Source organism: Aplidium turbinatum, chromosome 12, assembly GCF_918807975.1.
Source record: "Aplidium turbinatum chromosome 12, kaAplTurb1.1, whole genome shotgun sequence".
In the NCBI taxonomy this organism is placed as follows: Eukaryota; Metazoa; Chordata; class Ascidiacea; order Aplousobranchia; family Polyclinidae; genus Aplidium; species Aplidium turbinatum.
This window is the reverse complement of record NC_137483.1, coordinates 13,809,368-13,828,125: the sequence shown is the minus strand read 5'-3', so window position 1 is coordinate 13,828,125 and position 18,758 is coordinate 13,809,368. Positions and strand designations below refer to the sequence as shown.

The 18,758-nt window shown below is 37.4% G+C and overlaps 2 protein-coding genes across 3 annotated transcripts in view; one reads left to right on the top strand and one right to left on the bottom strand.

Annotated features, from left to right (window-relative positions):
• The window catches only part of LOC145781130 (uncharacterized), a 66,192-nt gene that overhangs the window by 8,650 nt on the left and 38,784 nt on the right, over positions 1–18,758 (top strand). For both annotated transcript variants that reach the window (XM_082592892.1, XM_082592893.1), the window contains 5 exons: positions 409–599; positions 1,169–1,266; positions 1,901–1,943; positions 2,984–3,096; positions 3,720–3,794. In XM_082592892.1, coding sequence (XP_082449018.1) covers positions 409–599; positions 1,169–1,266; positions 1,901–1,943; positions 2,984–3,096; positions 3,720–3,794 — 520 coding nt within the window. The remainder of the gene's footprint in view (positions 1–408; positions 600–1,168; positions 1,267–1,900; positions 1,944–2,983; positions 3,097–3,719; positions 3,795–18,758) is intronic.
• LOC145781132 (uncharacterized) lies at positions 5,205–17,409 on the bottom strand. The gene is made up of 9 exons (XM_082592894.1): positions 17,157–17,409; positions 14,848–14,989; positions 11,128–11,318; positions 10,454–10,605; positions 8,844–9,843; positions 8,368–8,524; positions 7,862–8,071; positions 7,527–7,672; positions 5,205–7,377 (listed from the first exon to the last, which is right to left on the bottom strand). The coding sequence occupies exons 1-9, from the start codon at positions 17,289–17,291 to the stop codon at positions 6,784–6,786; spliced, it is 2,727 nt and encodes a 908-aa protein (XP_082449020.1). The 5' UTR covers positions 17,292–17,409; the 3' UTR covers positions 5,205–6,783.

Here is an 18,758-nt window from a genome sequence, read left to right as displayed (position 1 = left end):
CAATTTATTCCTTGTCTGGGTAGATGAATACGCGATTAATGTAGCGATTCATGAATCCGGCCCGCCAAGCACTTCATTTTCCCATATCAGGCCCGCCGATTGGAGAAGTTGCCCGCCCCTGCTATACAGTATACCGTTGCTACCAAGGAAGGACACTGAGCAAGACGAGCCTGTTTTATTGCGTCACTTGTAGACGTTTAATGGCTAGCCGTTCTTCTAAAGAGCCTATTACTCGCATTGTTTGAAACAGCTTTTTGTTTCGATCAAAACGAAAGAACATCATTCCGTTAAGATTTTTATTCGGAACGAAATGTTTCGTTATTTCGACTGCTTTCCTTTCGAAACAAGGTCAAGATAGGAATTTTGCATCGAAACGAAACATTTTCTCACCCATCTCTCTCTAATCAGGCTAGCCATAAGCGACGGCTACAGAGCAACCATCCTGAAGCCCACGTGGGGTAAGGCCTACTACAGGCAAGTTGAGGCACTCAAGGGAGACGGGCAGTTGGATGCAGCTCTTTCTTGCAATAAGCTGGGTATTGAATTATGTGAAAAGGCGGCAGATAAAGAGGATCTTAAGTCTCAGAAACGAAAACTCGGTAAGTTGATTGATAGGTTTGCTTTGTTGCATTTTAATGATCATGGTTTTAACCAGTAACCCAAACAGCAAAATCAACAGTGTCAATCAACGTCTGCAGACGTTGAATCAATGTAATAATGGAAACATTTTTAATATGAGTTTTGATTTGCAGTTTCTTATTGAAATTTTAAGTTTTAAATAAGCTTAATTCTAGAACGTTATTGTAAAAATGAATTTGCAATAACAGTTTTTTTTTATGAATAAAGTAGCGCATCAACAGAACATAACCTTAGCATACTTGCATTGTTCGCGCTAACTAGTAACTAACACATGTTTAAAAAAAACGTTTCCAGCTTGAAAGGCTAAAGTTTTGAACACTTAGATATAAATTTATATTAACTCATTCATTATGCTTTTCAATTAATCTTAGTGTAAATGCAACAATCGTTTCTTGTCAAAGTTGTCAGTTTAAAATCTCAATTCCCTGCTTGTGGTTAATTTCGACCTTGTGGTTAATATGTTAATGTTTGTTTTAAGCAATTTTGCCCGCATACAGTGAAATTTGAACTCAACCAGTTGCTTGTTTAGAAAACCAGAAATTTGTTTCGTCGCGTGGGACATCCGCTGACAACTCGAAGCATTCTGATAAAAGCAAGAAGCGAAAAGGCAGCAAACATAATTCTGAAGTAATAAGTTCTTTTTGTCTCAGATTCTTTTTGTTGTCTCTTTGATAGCACTAAACTTATACTAAACATATTATAGATGCAATAAAATAAAAAAGAGGGTTTATTGTTGTCCTTCTAAACCTCATAATCGTGTAGCAAAGGTAAAGAACTACATCTTATTCTGAGGAAGATGTGTGATATACTTTTATTTAATTATTATTTTAACTTAACTGACATCATTGATTTGGCTTGGTTTGACGATTTCACTTATCCTCTGGCAAAGGAGTTGTATTAGTTTGCCGCACTCTCACATTTGATCAAACAACTTGTCGTTTGAATTCTGCCGGCCTGGTTCTAGTTATAGTGAGAATGTTATGGTTTTTATTTTTTATCGCTTTACAACTGCTGAGGTCTTTTAGCGACAAGGCTCATTTTTAATTTGTATCAGATTTACGACGTCACCACATTATCATCCGACTTATCCTCATTGCTTTATGTAAGAAAGAATACGATCGGTACCGTTTTTAAAGCCTTCGGTTTGACTCCACCTGGATTCAGTCTCAGATCTACGTCTGGTTATCAGACGATAACTACGCAGCCACCGAGCTGGTTGTGGTGTGAGAATGATGTTAACATTTTGCTTTTTTATTTGCAGGGGAAAGGTTCTGGGCAGACATCCGACAACGACTCAATGAAAAGTGAGTATTTTGTGGTTTATGTTGAAAGTTGTTTAGTTTTTTAGACTCTACCGTTCGTAGCCTGAAGAATTTGCTATTTTTGCATCGTTTTAACGCGTTGAAACGACGTAAAACATTTTGTGATTGAGTTAAGGTTTGAGTCAATTACGTTTTTTTGAACATGAACGTTTCGCGTCGCAAAATAAATTTATCTCCAAGATTTTAAATTTGTTGAAAAAAAAAATGAAAAACTGTGTGGTTAAGCTTTCCGGTACGAAATGAACTAAAATAATGCCACATAATTTTTGAAAGGAAAACTATTGAAGTGGCCTCCATAAAAAAACCTCAAAGCATAACAATGTGTGTTTATTGAGATCACTAGAGATCGCCGTTCGTCAAAGCATGAAAGAAAGCAGAAAAAGCAATCAGCAAAATTCCTTAGATGATAATTCTAGATCCTTACAGTGTTGTCTTTTCTCACCACTAGGCATCTATTTTTTGATCTCTTATTTCCCCCCTCTGGACAGAAGTCTTTTTTGCAATTACTGGAGCTTTGTCATCAGACATACGTTTCACAATCCACATTTCCATGCCCCATATCATTGCAAACGGTGACTTCTAACAAACTCACGGATGCTTTCTGCTTGTGTCAAATATCGAATACTTTCATTTCTATTTTTATTTTAAGGGTTTTTCTGCACATCATTTGGAGCATTTTCGTTTCTGTTATTTCCACCTTCATCATTTCCTTTGTAATAAATGCCTAATTGAATTTTTTTTTTCTTTATTGATGGTTTTTCCTGGTGCACTTTCCTGTTTTAATTAAAATACCGTAGTTACAGAAAACCGAGTTTATATTCAATATTAACGTGGTGAAAAGAAGAACTGAATGAAGTGCACAATAGCTTCTATGCTTTTTGCAACTGTCGATTGATTTCAAACTGAAAAATTGTTCATTAATGATTTTTTTTTTTATTATCCTCATATGTCTTGTACATTCAATTTAAAAAATCTAATTTTCAAACTTATTTTGTTGAATTTTTTGTGGTGATATTTTTAAGGTTTAGACCATTTTGTGGACGAATGTGTTGGCTCTAACAACCATAAAAATCCCTTTGCACATCCACCAAAAAAATCCAAGTCAAAGAAAAAGAATCAAGAAAGTCCTGCTGAGGTAACTGTGAATAACGAACATGTTAATTTGGAACGTTAATTGGTAGTGCAGAAGTAGTTGATTTCCAAAATCAATAACATGATACGCCCTCCTGGTGTAAAATGTCTACATTGTCAAGTAAGCAACGATCATGCTGCTAAAAGCGAAACTCAATCTATAAAATAAGTTAAACTTTTTAAGATTTGCATTTATTCTGACGTTTCGTCAGTCAGACACGACTGACTTCTTCAGTGAACTAGATCAGGAAGTGACTACCTCGCCAACATGGCAGAACACACGATCGTGTTGCTATAATAAAAACTATACATGAAAAATGAAATACAATATCGAAACAAAATTATCGCGCGCAAATTTTGAAATTAAAAGGGAAATAAATGCGGATTGTCACCCAAAAACCTTGTGTTAGTGATCATGTTATTAAATCAGATGCCTGGTAAACAGCCCATTCCATGTTTAGTGGTTTTCAAATGTTGATTTTTAGCATATCGGAAAACTCCCAATTTTTGTTTTATTCTGGTCATCGGCGCACATCGTTCTAGAACTCATAGTTGTATCGTATCACTTTAAAAGTGGTGTTTGTAAGCCATAATCAGTACATGATAACGATTGTCATATTGCATCAGATTTCAAAATCGTCTTCTGCGAATGAAAAAGCGAAATCAGAACAAAAGAAAACAGAAAAAACGAAGCAGAATAAGGTATGTTGTAATTTTAATAAACCGTGATTTATTTATTCTGTTAACTGCTAAGGGAAAGGATAAGAACAGTGGTCAATCATGTAATGTGTTTGGTAGGCACCATTGCTTGTATGGTCACTTTGTCAGTGATGTAATAAAGATTGTCCTCATCATCGTGTGCCATCTCTGTATTGAGGATTGGCTGTCAACTGCTTCTACACGTCACGTTCTTTCGCTACTCCTTTTGCTTCTCCGATGCTTGACAAATCAGCCCAGTGTTTTACATCATCTCCCCAAGTTCGTCTCCTTCCCTTGCACCTTTTTACATACTACATTATTTATTATATCACCTTTTTAATTTGAATAATGAATACCCATGGACCATGGTCCATAGTGCGTATCAATGTTACTATGCAAGCTGAGTTAATTCCTCCAATCCGGAAAAGACTCTTTTCAATTGAAGTGATTGTACTACATTGTTCTGCTTTTACAATGTTGTGCATTTGGGTGATATGAATGAAAACAGCAAGAAAAGGTTGCGATCAGTAGACCACTATGTTTTTGAAGAATAAAATTAGTACTGTACCATAAGATTTATAGACAGATTTTGTTAGCTGGGTAAATCAGTGGGCTTCAAAAAAGATCCGTTCGACCACCAAGTTATTCTTACAAGCAGGGTCCCAATGAAATTGTGTGATATAAGGAATCTCATTGTTAAATTGTTCTGACAATGCAAATGAACAGCAGTTTGTGATAAAAAGCTATTCACAAGTCGCTTAATTAGGTTTTGCATCGTCAACAAACACATGAAGATCGATTGATTTTATTTTACTTTGCTTATGAAATAACCCAGCAAGAATTAAGAGAGAAACAAAAGTGTCTCCTAAAATTGTGACTCAGGCGTCGTTCAATTGGTTGTGTTTCTCTGGTGGCTCATGGAAGTAAAGAGGCACACGCAAGTCATGACTCGTACATCGCATCTCCCCTTGTTTTGTGGTTAGGGATTCTGCATAAACGGGAAACTGCATCCTCTTTTGGCTCTGTCACACCAGAAGGGTTACGTTTTTATCCGATTTACAGAATGTCGTACTTTTTATACGTTATATAGGAGTTTTACAGTTAGTTTTAAAGTAATTTGGGTTTTTGTTGTTGAAAGCAATCTAGTAGAGAGGCATAAAAATTGAATTGAGAATGGACCCTTATAATGTGGCCGGAAAAGCGGAGCTTCGTGTCCTGTAGTGAAATGTCTCTATTCGTGGTGGTAGTTTGTGAAGTTTAACCACTGCAGTAAAATCAGGTTTCTGCTCTTGTGGCTTTACGTAACGACTGAAAACGAGCAGTATGGTTGTACAGTTAGGTTTACTATGTCAAACGGGACGTTGCCCAACTGGAGGTTGATGCTATTTCTAGTTGCAAGCAAATGTGATATTTCACTTTTATTGCAACAGAATAACGCATTGAACAACGTCAAATTCTATGTGCAGTTGTGCACGCTACGACGGCAGAATTTACAAAACAGAATTTTGTGGCATTGCAATCGCACATTATATAAATAGTGTTTTTATATTTCTAATTCTTCATCATTGATTGCAGATCCTCAGGTAATCACAAAACATTCTTTTATTGATTGTCAACGTAAAAAAACTAGTAGTTTGGAAAGCCCAGTTTTTAGTTATGCTTTCGGCATTAGTTACAACAGGCCTGCGTAGCTCAAAACAGCGCAAGGGTGGCAGTGGGAAAACACAATAAGTCTATGTCATTGGTACGACGTTTTTATAGGCGAATGTGTTTGTTCAATATAACATGCTCTCGAGCATTAAGACAAGGACACCGTTTCTCGACCAACCTAAACGACCACACTATCCTGGAGTTGCTGTTGAAACTTATCGTTCGTAAAGTGTTGAGTTTTTTTTAACCATCCGTAACAGAGACCATTGGGAATAACTTAAAATCGATCTGTTGCATGTCATAGTTGCATTTATCTTTCATAATCAGCTCATTACCGTTTCACAATAGTGTTTAGAACTAGCGTAGTCACCGTCCTTTGTTGGTCTGAAATAAAAGTAAACTTAACGAAGTGGAGTTTGAACACAAAATCACGTTGTTCGCTTGGCAATACGTTGTAATTTTTTTTTCGCTTTTCTAGAGATTGTAACCTAGTCTACCACAAGATGCTGGAAGCGGTAAGTACATTTTATTTGCAAGGTAAAATATAGTCGTGATCAAGTAGTCGCTTGTTGAGCTGGACTAGATTATACCTACTAGCACCTTGTTCAGAAAACGAAGTTTTGCACATTCCGGTTGGACTCGGAAAGTGTTAGGTTAGACAGTTGATTTTGTGTGCGCAGTGAACATGGATGTACCAAGTGTCATCACGAATCAAACATAGTACCAGCAGGACCATGAACCATGATCACCATGACCACCATGAAGTTCCATGAACCATGATCACCATGAAGTTCTAAGCGGAAACGGTAGCTTTTCAACTCTTCTGCCGAAAAAGAGACCTTCCACTGCTACAATATTCCTGACGTATTGCATATGTGGCAGATGGCAGTGTGGTAGTGTTGTTGAAGGAGTTGTGTCAATCACAAATGAACTTAAAATAAATAAAGCACAACAACGTATCGACGTCATCATTTTACAATCACGAACCAACAGTTTGCATTGTGTGAGCTTGTCAGTGACGTTTGAGAGTCATACTTTTGATCACCTAGCATTCTATCAAGTCCATTTGAACTAATATACCATATTTTTGAAAACTTTCTGTACGTTTCAGTACAATATAAACTTTGTGAAAACGATAGAGCTCTATGGCAAAAGCTGAGTCTCAAAAGCTTGTAAGTTTATTTCGATCTCTTGTGTCCACTCGCCTTTCCACTGTGTACTTACACAGTTCACTACAAGATATGACATCATCTACATTCTTCTTATTGCAGTGTTTGCACTTGCTGTTGGAAGTGCTTCGTATACTGAGAGTTGAATTATGAAGCAAGGTTTTGCCGAATTGTCAAGGTTTAGTAGGTGTCTTTACTGACGCCATATCGACCATTTTTTGCCAATCTTCCCAATCTCCAACACCGTTGACCATTTTGAATGAGTTTGAGGAACTTGGACCTTTTGAGCTCGGCCCTTTTTCCTCTTCTCGTTCCTCGTCAATCGTGCCGTCGCTCGGCTTATTGCCTTGGGTCGAGAAACGACTTGGCGTCATTGAAAATCGGGATGACTTTCTGCCTAAACGTTGAAGCATTTCAGACCAACGTTTTCGGTTTCTGGCATGTCTTTCTTTTCTTGTTTCTTCGTGCGTTGTTAAGTTGTTTAGAACAAATCCTGAAAAGTTGACGTTTTCATTTGCGCTTGTCCCAGCATGGTTGTGCACCCTAGCTTTCGGGATCGTTTTTGTTTTGACTGAAGCTTTTTTCTGCATCCAATTATGAGGGCATAAACATTTGCAGACTCGATTTACAGTTTGGCGTATGTAGTTGCGCAGTTCTCTCTGGGTAAACGCGTAAACGATTGGATTCAAAAGAACACTAAGAAAGCTGATAATTCTGGTTGTGAACAAAATCGTGTGGCAAAATTGGCCTCCTTTTCCGATAAATCCCTGTAAGTGAAAATAATTAATTTGACTACACGTTGTGTAAATCGATTTATTTTCTACTATTCATGCTTGTGCGATGTGTAGTTAAATATAATCTATAAAGAGTTTTGAATGCACTCATTGAGACACGTATCATATACATTAGTATTTACCTCTGTAAAATATATGATTGTCACGATTCTCTGTGGAAGCCAGCATATGGCGAACACGATGACGTAGGCCAAGACTGATTTCGAGACCCGCATTTGTCGTTCAGCATTTTTGAACACAGGTGTTTTCCGGGTTGTTCCTCCTTTGCCTAAATACCGAAAAACGATACAGAAAGTCAAAGATAGGTTATATCGCATACGCACATTCAATTACAATTACATATTTTTATGCAATTTGCATACCTAGGACATTTAGTATCCCAAGGTGTTTTTGTCGCCTTTTAGTCGTTACGTGAAAAGCAGTGTCGTGTGTATTCTGGAATTTAAAGTAATTTTACCTTTGTTTCCTTTTGAAGAGGCTGAAGAAACTCTGCTTTTGCCGTTCGATTGATTCGATGTCTGCCGACTTGTGCCTTTCGGTTTTGGTGCATACAACCGTGTATGGCTTCCTTGTATTAGCTGCGCCGACTCTTCTGTTGAATTCATTCCGCGAGAGTGCAGCGAAGAGGCATTTTTTATTTGGTGGCCGTTCGTGAATCCCGTTTCCACTAAAACAAACCCACAGTTAAAGTGATCTTGCGTTATCGTTACATTGTATCTCGTGATGCTTGCACCTAGATTGCTATGAACGAATATGAGTTTGAATGTAATAAATTTTGTGATACATCTTTGATAGATACATAGTGCAACTGTTGCAACCAAGCAACACAATCGGATTTAACATATTCATTTAAACACATATTCTGTTCATTTTTATGACTACTTTGGTACTTTACTTGGTTCAAAGACTTATCATTGATACGTTAATGCGTAGGCTGATTAGTTTTCAAAATTCACACCATACCATTATTGTTTGTATGGTTTTCGTTTTTGGTCTTTTTTTCGTCTTCAAAATTGCTTGGTTTGAACACTTCACTGGACCACCTTCTTCCAGGGTGACCGTGTGAACCACCGCTACCAGTCGTACTGCTATCTGCGGAGCATGCCCGCTGCACTGGCACCTGGAAATTCACAGATGGTCGGTATAACAATAAACAGTATATAACAATAAACGGTATAACAATAAACAGTATAATTTTTAAATGTATTCTTCTTCTTGCTTATGAGGCAGCAATTTAGGCAACATCTCCCAATTGTTGCAACCAGTGCAATGTCTTCGTATCAGGGTCTATGAGATTCACATGTTCTGCTAAATGTTAAATGTATTAAATGTCTTCCATACAAATTTATTGACTCGTCTTAACTGCGGTTAGTTATGTCAATAGGACACAGAACATTAAACGAACAATGTGTTTTAAAACAATAAGGTCCTTTTCTTACCCTGCCCTCTCCGTGCTGAAATGAAGGCGCAGACAGCCGCACTCCTGGACTTGTAGTGTGGAGCGATGTCAAGTCGGTCGGGAAACTTTCTGCTGAGCTTGCAGAGCCGCCGCTTGTTCTGCGCATGTGCATTGAAGACGACGACAACCGTGGTCGCGTTTCGCGTGTTGCTACCGCGCGGTTGTGGTTTTGTGTGGTGACCCGCGATGCTGCTGGTTGAGCACCAACAGTCGTGATTTGCCTGTTGTTTTTCTCTCGGTTGAGCAGCTCTTTTCTCTCGTTTTCTTGAGAATCTTTCTTTCGCGAATGCCACTTCTTTCTCAACACAGGGGATTGTTTGCATACCCCCGTTGTTTCACCTTCTGTTTTGCTTTCGCTTCGTGGGCCAAACTGACGAAGAAAGTCGGACATACGTCGCATGTTAGAGTCCTCGCGACCGTCGTCCCCGTTGTCGCTTTGCAGCCTATGGCGGGCTCTCTTTCCGATCATGAAAGCGATTGCTAGGTTTGTTACCAAGATAGCGATGAAAGGTATAAAAAACCCAATGACCAGATTAACGATGATTTGATACTGTTTCGCTTCGTACGTGAGTCTTGGATCACATACATCGTCGATGTCTCCTTTGCGAACGACTTCAGTTGCTAAGTCTACTGTGATATGCAAAAGGTTCATATACACCTCTACCTCCATCGTAAATGTTTCATTCACACTGCCATTGTCCCTGTCATAGTCATCTTCATCGTATTTTCCATAGAATTCTTCGTCTTCATAATCCAACATCGTTTCATTCAAAAATATATTGTCGTCTGCGAACTCTTTTTCGATCAATTTCTCTTCTAAGGTGTCGTTGTATCGGAAAGCATATTCATGCATTAGTTGAAGACATTCCAGGATCGATACACCGTCGTAGTCTCTCACAACAGTTTGGTTGTTCTCTAACGCATGACGAAGCGGTTCAAAGCACATTAAAAGTGCCTGAGATGGAGCTTTATCGGGGACCCTAAAACAAAAACCAAAAGTAAGCTGTGACGTGTCTAGCGTTTAGCTGCTTCATGCATACTGCGAATTCTGTAAAAGGACGCTGTGCTTATGTGCTAGCATGTCGTTTTCTTGGTTTTGACGTTATCGGTTGTTTCACAGACAGACAAGTGGAAGTTGTTGTGGAAAGCCAATTGACATTTTCAAAATGTACTTTGTGGCATTTTTGACCACATGACGCTCAAACGCATCAACCACTTCAGTCAACAAGCCGGTTTTATAAAATAAATTGTATTTTCACGCACAAATTATTGTCTACTGCAAAGTGTCGTTAGCGAAAGATGATAATCACGAAAACCTCATGAAACGACCAAACCTTGTCTCCATATAGTTTTGTGATATGAAGTTACTTTTGTGAACAGTTGAACAACGCTTGTAAATACAAAGTTTACAATATGTTATGTAATTTTTCAGCTTGTGGAAATACGTGAGCTGTCTCACATAAACGTTGGAGCGGAATAATGTAAGCCTTACGTAACGTTAAATAAACGTTTATCCGATATCAAATGGCACTGGATGAGAAATCCATTCAACGTCAAAACGAAATCTACATTATTCTATCTGTAACTAACCTCATTGTTTCATGGTTTGTCCTATTCATGTCTCTCAGCCACACGTCCGTTTGCTCGCTTTTTGTGATCAAGTCAGGATTGACGAAGCTTGGTATGGCGCAGGCGAATGCAAGGAGCCACATCAGAACGCTAACCACATAGATGAATTTGCGCTGTAATAGATAAACTTGCTTGTGTAAGCCTGTCATCACGGGTCAACTGGCGGTCTTGTTTTTAGTTTGAAACACTATCGGTTGTGGTGATTAAAGCGTCAGAATGCCTACACTCACGAAAAATAATCGTCGTAAAAATGTCAGTGTTAGTTTAAAGTGCTGCAATGTTGTTTCTAAGAAAGAAGAATAACCAGGTGTTGCTGATCGCACAGATTTGAGTAAATATTTTCTCATGATGAACCTAATTTAACTTCAATGTAACACATTGAAGTTTTTTTTTAGAAAATTAAAAATTTTATTTCATATTTCAATCATATTTAAACCCTTAACACGCACAATCGCACATCTAAAAATCCAAGTTCATTTATTTCAGTTTCCGATCATTTTAATTTGACACTTTTAACCTTTAAAACGTGATGTACTGTTTGTAGAATTCTTTGATCAGACTGAGCAAAGCCATATTACCGATTCAATAAATTGCCACTGCCTCGCATATGCAAGTTCACATCAAATACCACTCACATTGAACTGATATCTTTGACAACGAAGTGATTTCCAGACCGCAACACACCGCTCTATGCTCATAGTTGCAAGTAGAAAGATATTGTTGTAGTAGTGTAAGTTGTATATGGCATAGGTGAATCTGTATACTGAGAAGTTTTTGTTGTCTGTTCCCACGGAGATGTTCACGGAAGTCATAGCATCGTTGGTTTCTGTAACAAAGTAATAAGATAACTGAAACCTTTTCTTTAATTGCTTTATGTTTTTAAACAGAGTTCTCGAAATTATTGAAACGATTCATCATCAGATTGGTTTCGTTCATGGTTTTACCATTAAACAAGATATTCAGCTCTCCTTTCTGATGCATGAGCATGACAATTGTCTATGTTGCTGCATACCGCATAGCCTTTGAGAGCTGCTTTATGATGCCATTTTTCAGTTTTTCTTTGTTCTGATCTTTGTAGGCGTCCTATGATATTAAATATTTTCTTACGAAGACGTCGTTTTATTACAAGAAGTAATTTTCGACATTTTCTTTTGCAATTTTTTTTTTCTTCGTTCATTGTAAAAAGTGAACATCGTCGCATATGCCTGTAACTCTGATAACAAAATCATTCCTGTTTGCATTGGTTTCAACTTCTGCAGACATTGTGCCAGTGCGAAAACCACTGTTTTTATTAGTGAGAAACAAGCTGGTTGCGGGTTTGAATTGAAATGTTGCGTGTCAAGTTTCATCGTCCCTTGTTAAAATCGACGACGTCATTTCAAAGCTAAATTACAGGCTTGTTAGAGTGGATCGCCCCCTGTCAATAAAATTTGAGTCGCTTTACATTAATTTTACATCGTCTGACGTTAAGATGTTGTTAGAAAATTTCAGTTTATTTTTGGTTGAGGAACCTTTCAGCGTGAGATGGCTGACTAAGCAACATCAGACAAGTGCACCCTTTGTGGCTGATTAACAGAGATTGCGTTTCTTGCAATCGGGCTAAAGTTAAGGCGGTAAGTTTAACCTATTCCGCTCCAGTGACCTTCTTACATCACTAGCTGACTCTTCGAGGCGTGATGGTGAAACACTAAGGCGCTGACTACACTTTGTGATATTTCGCTCTAACCATTGATTTCCCAAAGATGAAGAGCTTTCCTGGGTTTGTTTCATCATGGCCTTTCTCGTCAAAAGTCTATATTCAGATTTTTAAAAGCCAATTGATGAATTCTTGTGTTTTACCATTGTTTTACACCGAAGTAGTCAATTGGTGTGATATACTAAACGTTAGTGCTAAACATTGCAATAACCACAGCACATTATTGCATCTGCGAAGTCACTAACAAATCAGCTGTGGTGGGAGTGATTTAGGATTATTTTGTCAGTTTACTGGAACATCGCACAAAGCAACTAGCGAACACATGTGTTAACACGAATCACCACAAACTTTTTAGTGTTGAAAATCTTTTTAGTGAAAATGATCTTCAAAAAACTTCTTGCTTTGAAGCGAAATTCAAACGAAATTTGCATTAATTATTATGATCATTTGGAAGCGAGATAAATTCATCGTTTACAACTTGAAAATAAGAGTTTTCCTTTTTTATTTGCCGTTTCCAATTTTGACCACATTTAGCTAATGTTTCAGCAACCAATTTCTTTCACTAGGTTTTGGCATTGTAATGAGGCGAGAAGAGGGTGTATTGTTACCTCATTTTACTGAAAGCCCCGCTTATGTAAACTATTTGCAGTTAACTACTTTTTAACGCATTTGTCAACACTATGACACTCTGATGGTGGAAATGATGAATTGACCCTTTTCTCACTTCTCTATTGTCATGTAAAGTTCGCACCATATCTTAAGCAAACACTTTCAGCTTCTGAGTGCATGGTTCAAAATCGTTTCTGCTGCACTCTCAATTAACCAATCGCCAACTGATTTGACGTCATGAGCCAAGGCCATTCGATGGGTGTTGAAAGATGCTGGATTTTGTTTCATCAGCAAGGTGTCATTAGCAGCGAAGTTCACATTTTTTGGCTAAGTTAAACTACGCACTTTACACCTTTCCAGGTGTATGAAATGTATGACTTGTAGCAGAGGCATGGGGGAAACGCATCATTTTTATAGAGTCATTAACGGACTGACTTGTACGCAAGTGCTTGCTGAAGTTTGTACATTTTATTCCTCGTTTTATTTTTTACTATTTCAGACTCATTGTAAATCACTAAATTTCCACGCAAATTTGTTTCCACCTTTGCAATTTTAATTTCCCTTTGCTCGAAGCAGAATGTTTTATATTCTGTTATTAAAACCGGACAGATAGTCATTGTGTAAATTTGCTCCATGATATCAGTCGTTGCTGATTGATGGAAGACAGTGCAATTTCATTAAGGCCCCCGATCGAACGAAAATGGAAGACGCCTTACTCTAGTTTCACCCTTGTTTGTGATCATCAGTGGTGCATATATAATGTTGTCTTTGCAATTTGTAATAAATACAATTATTACAAAGCTTGTGGTAGTTTTTGAAAGTCGTGATTTGCACTGACAACATTTTTGAAAAGTACTGAAGAAATTAAATTGCTGGTTTGCTTTAAAAAAACATGCGGGTGGTCCAAACTCTTCTAGAAATGTTACATTAACGACTGATGAAAAATTTTTTTTTTTAAATTCATGAGTTCTGAGCTCTTTTGTATCAAAGCATGAAATAATAAGTGAACCGAAAACGCTGCGAAAAAAAGCTTCCTTGCAGCGTTGAAACGACAAAAAGCGAATAAAAAATACTGGGATTGCCAAGCACTGTTGAGCAGTCGAAATCGTTATGCAACGACGTAATTTCTTAAAATAATTCTGCATCACATTTTGCAGTTGCACACCAACAATAACACTTTGCAAGCGAAATGTAAGTTTGCCGACACACATGAACTTTTGTGCTCCTGCCTCAACAGGTTTTAATAGTCTCAAATTTCGTCACAAAAATTGAAAAATCGCAACTTGTCAAGTCATTCGTCTTCATTTGCAGTGTTAATCTTTGCATTATACAGCATAAAACCAAGCTATGCTGCAAAGAGGCACCGATTTCTATTAATGCACAATTCTACGCATATTTTGTGAGCAATTTTGTTTATGTGAAGTTAGGCGTTGTGCACTGCACACGTAAACTTGAAATTCCAAGGGTGTTTAGCTCCCAAACAGGCAAAGTTGCCTTACACCGTTTCAACGTTTAGTTACTTTATTAGTTGGGTTATCGCGACGGGCTTATTATTACCTTTTCGTTTTTTGCTGCAAATTCCTTACAATAATGACAAATATGAAAAATAAGTATTTTTATGCTGTAAATTTTCTTGCAATTATATTTTTATATTTTGTGAGCAATGAACATAAAAATACATATTTTTATGCTCTCAGGCGATTACTTGGCCGAAAAACACGAATCAAAACCCCAGTTACAGGTAGGCCCTACTACTAGCAAAATTAAAAAATATTAAGACAACAAACAAGGCAGCTTTGCAAATTTTAAAAACTGCGTTTGCAATACGATGAAAGGAAAAAGTTTTGCGAATTTAAACAAAGAATAATGCTCGAAGTACAAAATATGAGCGTTTCGTCCTCAAGTTTTAATGCTGAAAATTAAAAAGTCTGTTTTTCGAAAGGTTTCTCAACCATGAGTTTAGTTTCTAAATTTCAAGCTTTGTTCTTTTCATTCGGATTGATTCAGGCTTGTATGTGCCAATTTTACTTTCACTTACTGACACTCATACCTGAGCCTAAAGAATCTTTCAGTTCTTTACTCGTTGGAAGCGCGTGCAGGTACATCGAGGTCATCACGAGCCACACTACACACACCAGCAGGTCGGTTATAGCGATTTGAATCATGTATGTCGTATACACTGATCCACGTGCCTGCGAAACGAAAATATTTGTTAAGTTTGTTCGAAAACTTACCAATTTTAGCTGTTTATTGTCATTGGTCAAAATCTTGTTAGTTCACTGATGGTGGTTTACAAAGTCAGTCGAATTTGTCTTGGTTAAAGCGTCCAATTGGATAATTGACGCGAGGCTTGTGCCTACTTGTCACCATCAATTTCACCAACTACCAAAGTAAAGTCTGAGCATGGCCATAAAGTATTATCAAATTAATGCAAATGATAACAGATAGCTTGTTTTTAACGCTTGTTTATTTTTTTATTAAGTAATTATAGAAAAATCAGAATATCTAAGCATGCTTAAAACATGATTGTTTTTTGACGATCATAAAAATGTAACTTGACTACAGTTTTCTGTATGCCATGTGTAGGCTAACGCTGCAATGGGAATTTGATCTTAAGATAAGAGTAAGATTTTTCCATACAAAACAAGAATTTGTTTTCTTTGCGCTTGAAACGAAACCGAAATACACCTGAAACTCGAAACGAAGAAAGCTCCGTAAGACTAACTGCAAATTCGAAACGAATCTCCGTTTGTTAAAACTTGTTGCGTCGTTGTTTCGTTTTTGTTTGATGTGACCCGTTTCATTCCTTTCTCGTGGTCACGCACACTCGCACAGCAGTCGGCTGCATTGACGAGTGGTGAGAGCCCTAGAACGACGTTCGAAAGGGCGCCGGTTCGACACCGCTCGAGAGCATGCGACTGTGTCTTTGGCAAGACACTTAAAGACATGCCAGAAGGTGGACATGAAGATTGGCTTCCTTGCCTTTCCGTCCACTTAATCAAAATCTTCAAGCACTGGGCGTAAGCCTGGATACGACAAACACACAAACAAAACGTGCAGACTTGCAACAAAAAATTCTGTTTCGTTTATACTAGCTTTGCAATGCAATTCGACAATGTGTTTCGTAAGACAGGTGCTCACACATGAAAGTGACATGGGTATATTTCGTCCCATCATTTAAAACACATTTGCAGAATATTACTTACGACTTTAGCTAAGATTAAGCCTAATCAGAAAAAATGCTCCACTTTGAAAATTATTTGAAGAAATTCGTGCTTATGCGGCTGTCCGTACTCCACCATTTGGTGTAACCTTGTAAAGTGAAATTGCATTTTAATTGCCATTCTAATAAAGTGGTTGTGAAAGCGGCCCGCTACATGGGTTTTGTTTATCTTTTGATTATATATATTTTTTGTATTGGGTTGTTTTATGTGGGACTGCAATGTGCCATTATAATGCATACCAGTTTCATGATCTTGCCATAAATCAAGTTGTTATAATTTAGCTGTTCCATAGAAAAGCTGCTTATCTTGTGTCAACATGACACATTTCGAAGTCCCAAGTTAACACGAAGGCGTTCTGTATTGAATAGTTCTGATTGTCACGTTTTCATTTAATTTTTTCGCCTGGTGTTTCGTGATGAAATTAGTGACTGATATGTATGCTTATTGCTTACTACAGTAATATATTCGTATTGGATTTTGAGTTTTGAACGTTTTTTTTTAAGACATTATCTACAGTATTTGAGCATCAAGCTATGGCAAAGTTAGCACTTTTGTGACTCCCACTACAGATATTTTAGTATTTATGTGCATTGTGCATCCCAACACAAGAAATAGCGGGTCTACAAGTGACAGATTCTTTTCTGTACTTATGCAGAGTTATAGACCTCCCAGTTGGTTTAGTTATGGTTTAGCAAATATTTGAAAGTTGAAACTGATTTATTGTGTTGATTTGGTCATAGTTCATTTGGCTGGCCTGTTAAAAAATATCGTGCGATGCTTTAGCAATTTTTCATACTAATATTCTCTGTTAAGCCTAAAACCAGCAAAAAATGCCATTTTCTCTCAAGTTATTCTTTGCATTGCCGTTAGCTTTTAGTCGAGAAAATGTTGCGATGTGAAATGATTATGTAGAAATACAAAGGCTTCATACACTAGTCCCATTAAAAAGCCCATATCGTTGGCTGTCAATCAAATTTTCGATAATTATATCTTTTCTAGCTGCGTCTGCATTGTTCCATATAATTTGTTTTAAGTTGAAGTGTTCAAATTGTTATCCGCAAAAGTAACAGATTTGATGATAATCTGATAATAAATCAACTGATAATTGAATTTTCTTAACATTTATCGTCATTACCTGTTTTCTTGTACAGAAGATGGCCAGCATAACAATGTTAAACAGCATCCCGCACATACACAAGAACAGCAAAGCAATATGATGCGCAATTGCGACATCTACGTGACTTTCCAACGCTGTGGCCTCTTCATCCATCTGGGTTTAATCTGTACGGTTGACTTGTAACAAATATGGGATGTCACTCTGGCGTTTTCAGCTTCCTTACGTTCACAGCTTCATCATGCCTGAATTTAATTCATGGTCAAGACCTCAATTTTTCCCTGTAAAAAATGAATTGCTTTGTTACATGAGCTTGATTGATTTAAAGCCTACGGCCTTATTGATTTGGAAAAAGACAACATCCTTTCTTTTGGACTTGTCTTAAAACCACCAGCTCAAGGTCGTACACGAGAGCACTGTGTGATGCACGCTTTGATCTTTTCTCACTGCTACTCTCATGGCATTATTCTACGAAATTAATCAATGAGAATTTTTTGTCATTTTGCACTTTTAAGCATTAAAAAAGCTTTTTTTTCATTTTGACACTGTAAGACGCTAAGTCCAGTTTACAGCTTCCACAGACTTGGGGAGCCTGAATTGTTTATGTGCTTCTCACTGTTGCAGAACGCATACTTTAAAAAAACTACGTTATTCCGTTCTGCCGACGGCAAATGACTCTGACCATTTGTCTAAACATATCTAAGCACGCTATTCGATGTGGTTCAATGCATTTTAATACCAAAAATCAACTGCTTAACTCTGCGCTACTTCTGTTCCTATTGTTCGCAAGAATGTTCAACTCTGTCGTTATACCTCAGTCGCTATCTCTGCTCACTTGATCAGAGATGTGGCAACTATGAACGACGAAGCCCGTGACCTAAAAAAAGCAACTTCAAATTATAAGGGTGTTTGGAGTAAACTTGAAATATCGCTTAGTCCTCGAAAGCCCATCTTGTTCACGCTCCGGTTACAACAACCTTGAGAAATTTGATGGTCATGTACTTTGCTTAATGCATTCGCCAACATCAAAGTGCCTCTTATTGCTCATATTACTGAGGTCGTATATTAATACGTTCAATCGCAATGGTTAGTCAATAGAGTCAAATAACTTTATCAGAGCTAAAAAATTATGTATTTTAATTGATATGCGTCATGGTCCACTAAAATCATCATTACGTCAATCAACAAAATGCGAATTTAAAACCTTGTCACCAACCTGTTGTTTTCAAGCGTGAATTTTTCGGTTTTTGTTAAAGGCTTAAAAGATTTTTATAGTGCCACAGAAGAAGAGGAAGCTTACTAAAGTAAAATTACATCATCCCCAGTGATGTAAAAATTCAGTTTTTTTGCTTTGACCCGGCGTTTAATTATTAAAATGGCGCCATTTTTTAAACCGCAGAAAATCCATTCTGAGTTTTATTGTGGATCAAATACAGGACTTAAAGTTTACTCCGTATGAAGAATATTCCTCATTGATTTATTAGTTTCCAAATATTTTGCCGCAAATACGAGTAGCCTACTGATTTTCTGCGTAAATAAGTTTAAACCGTTGAGGTTTAAGATGTACTAATAATATATACCGATAAAATTTTCAAAAGATATGGTATATTCTCGAAGTAAACG

What these genes read in the sequence shown, in the direction of transcription:
- LOC145781132 (XM_082592894.1), bottom strand. Translation starts at nt 17,291, where the DNA reads ATGGATGAAGAGGCCACAGCGTTGGAAAGTCACGTAGATGTCGCAATT. An exon ending in GAAAGATTCTTTAGGCTCAG is followed by an intron (nt 11,319 to 14,847) that starts GTATGAGTGTCA and finishes ACTTTGTTACAG; the next exon opens with AAACCAACGATGCTATGACT. An exon ending in CTCTTCAAAAGGAAACAAAG is followed by an intron (nt 7,673 to 7,861) that starts GTAAAATTACTT and finishes TTCGGTATTTAG; the next exon opens with GCAAAGGAGGAACAACCCGG.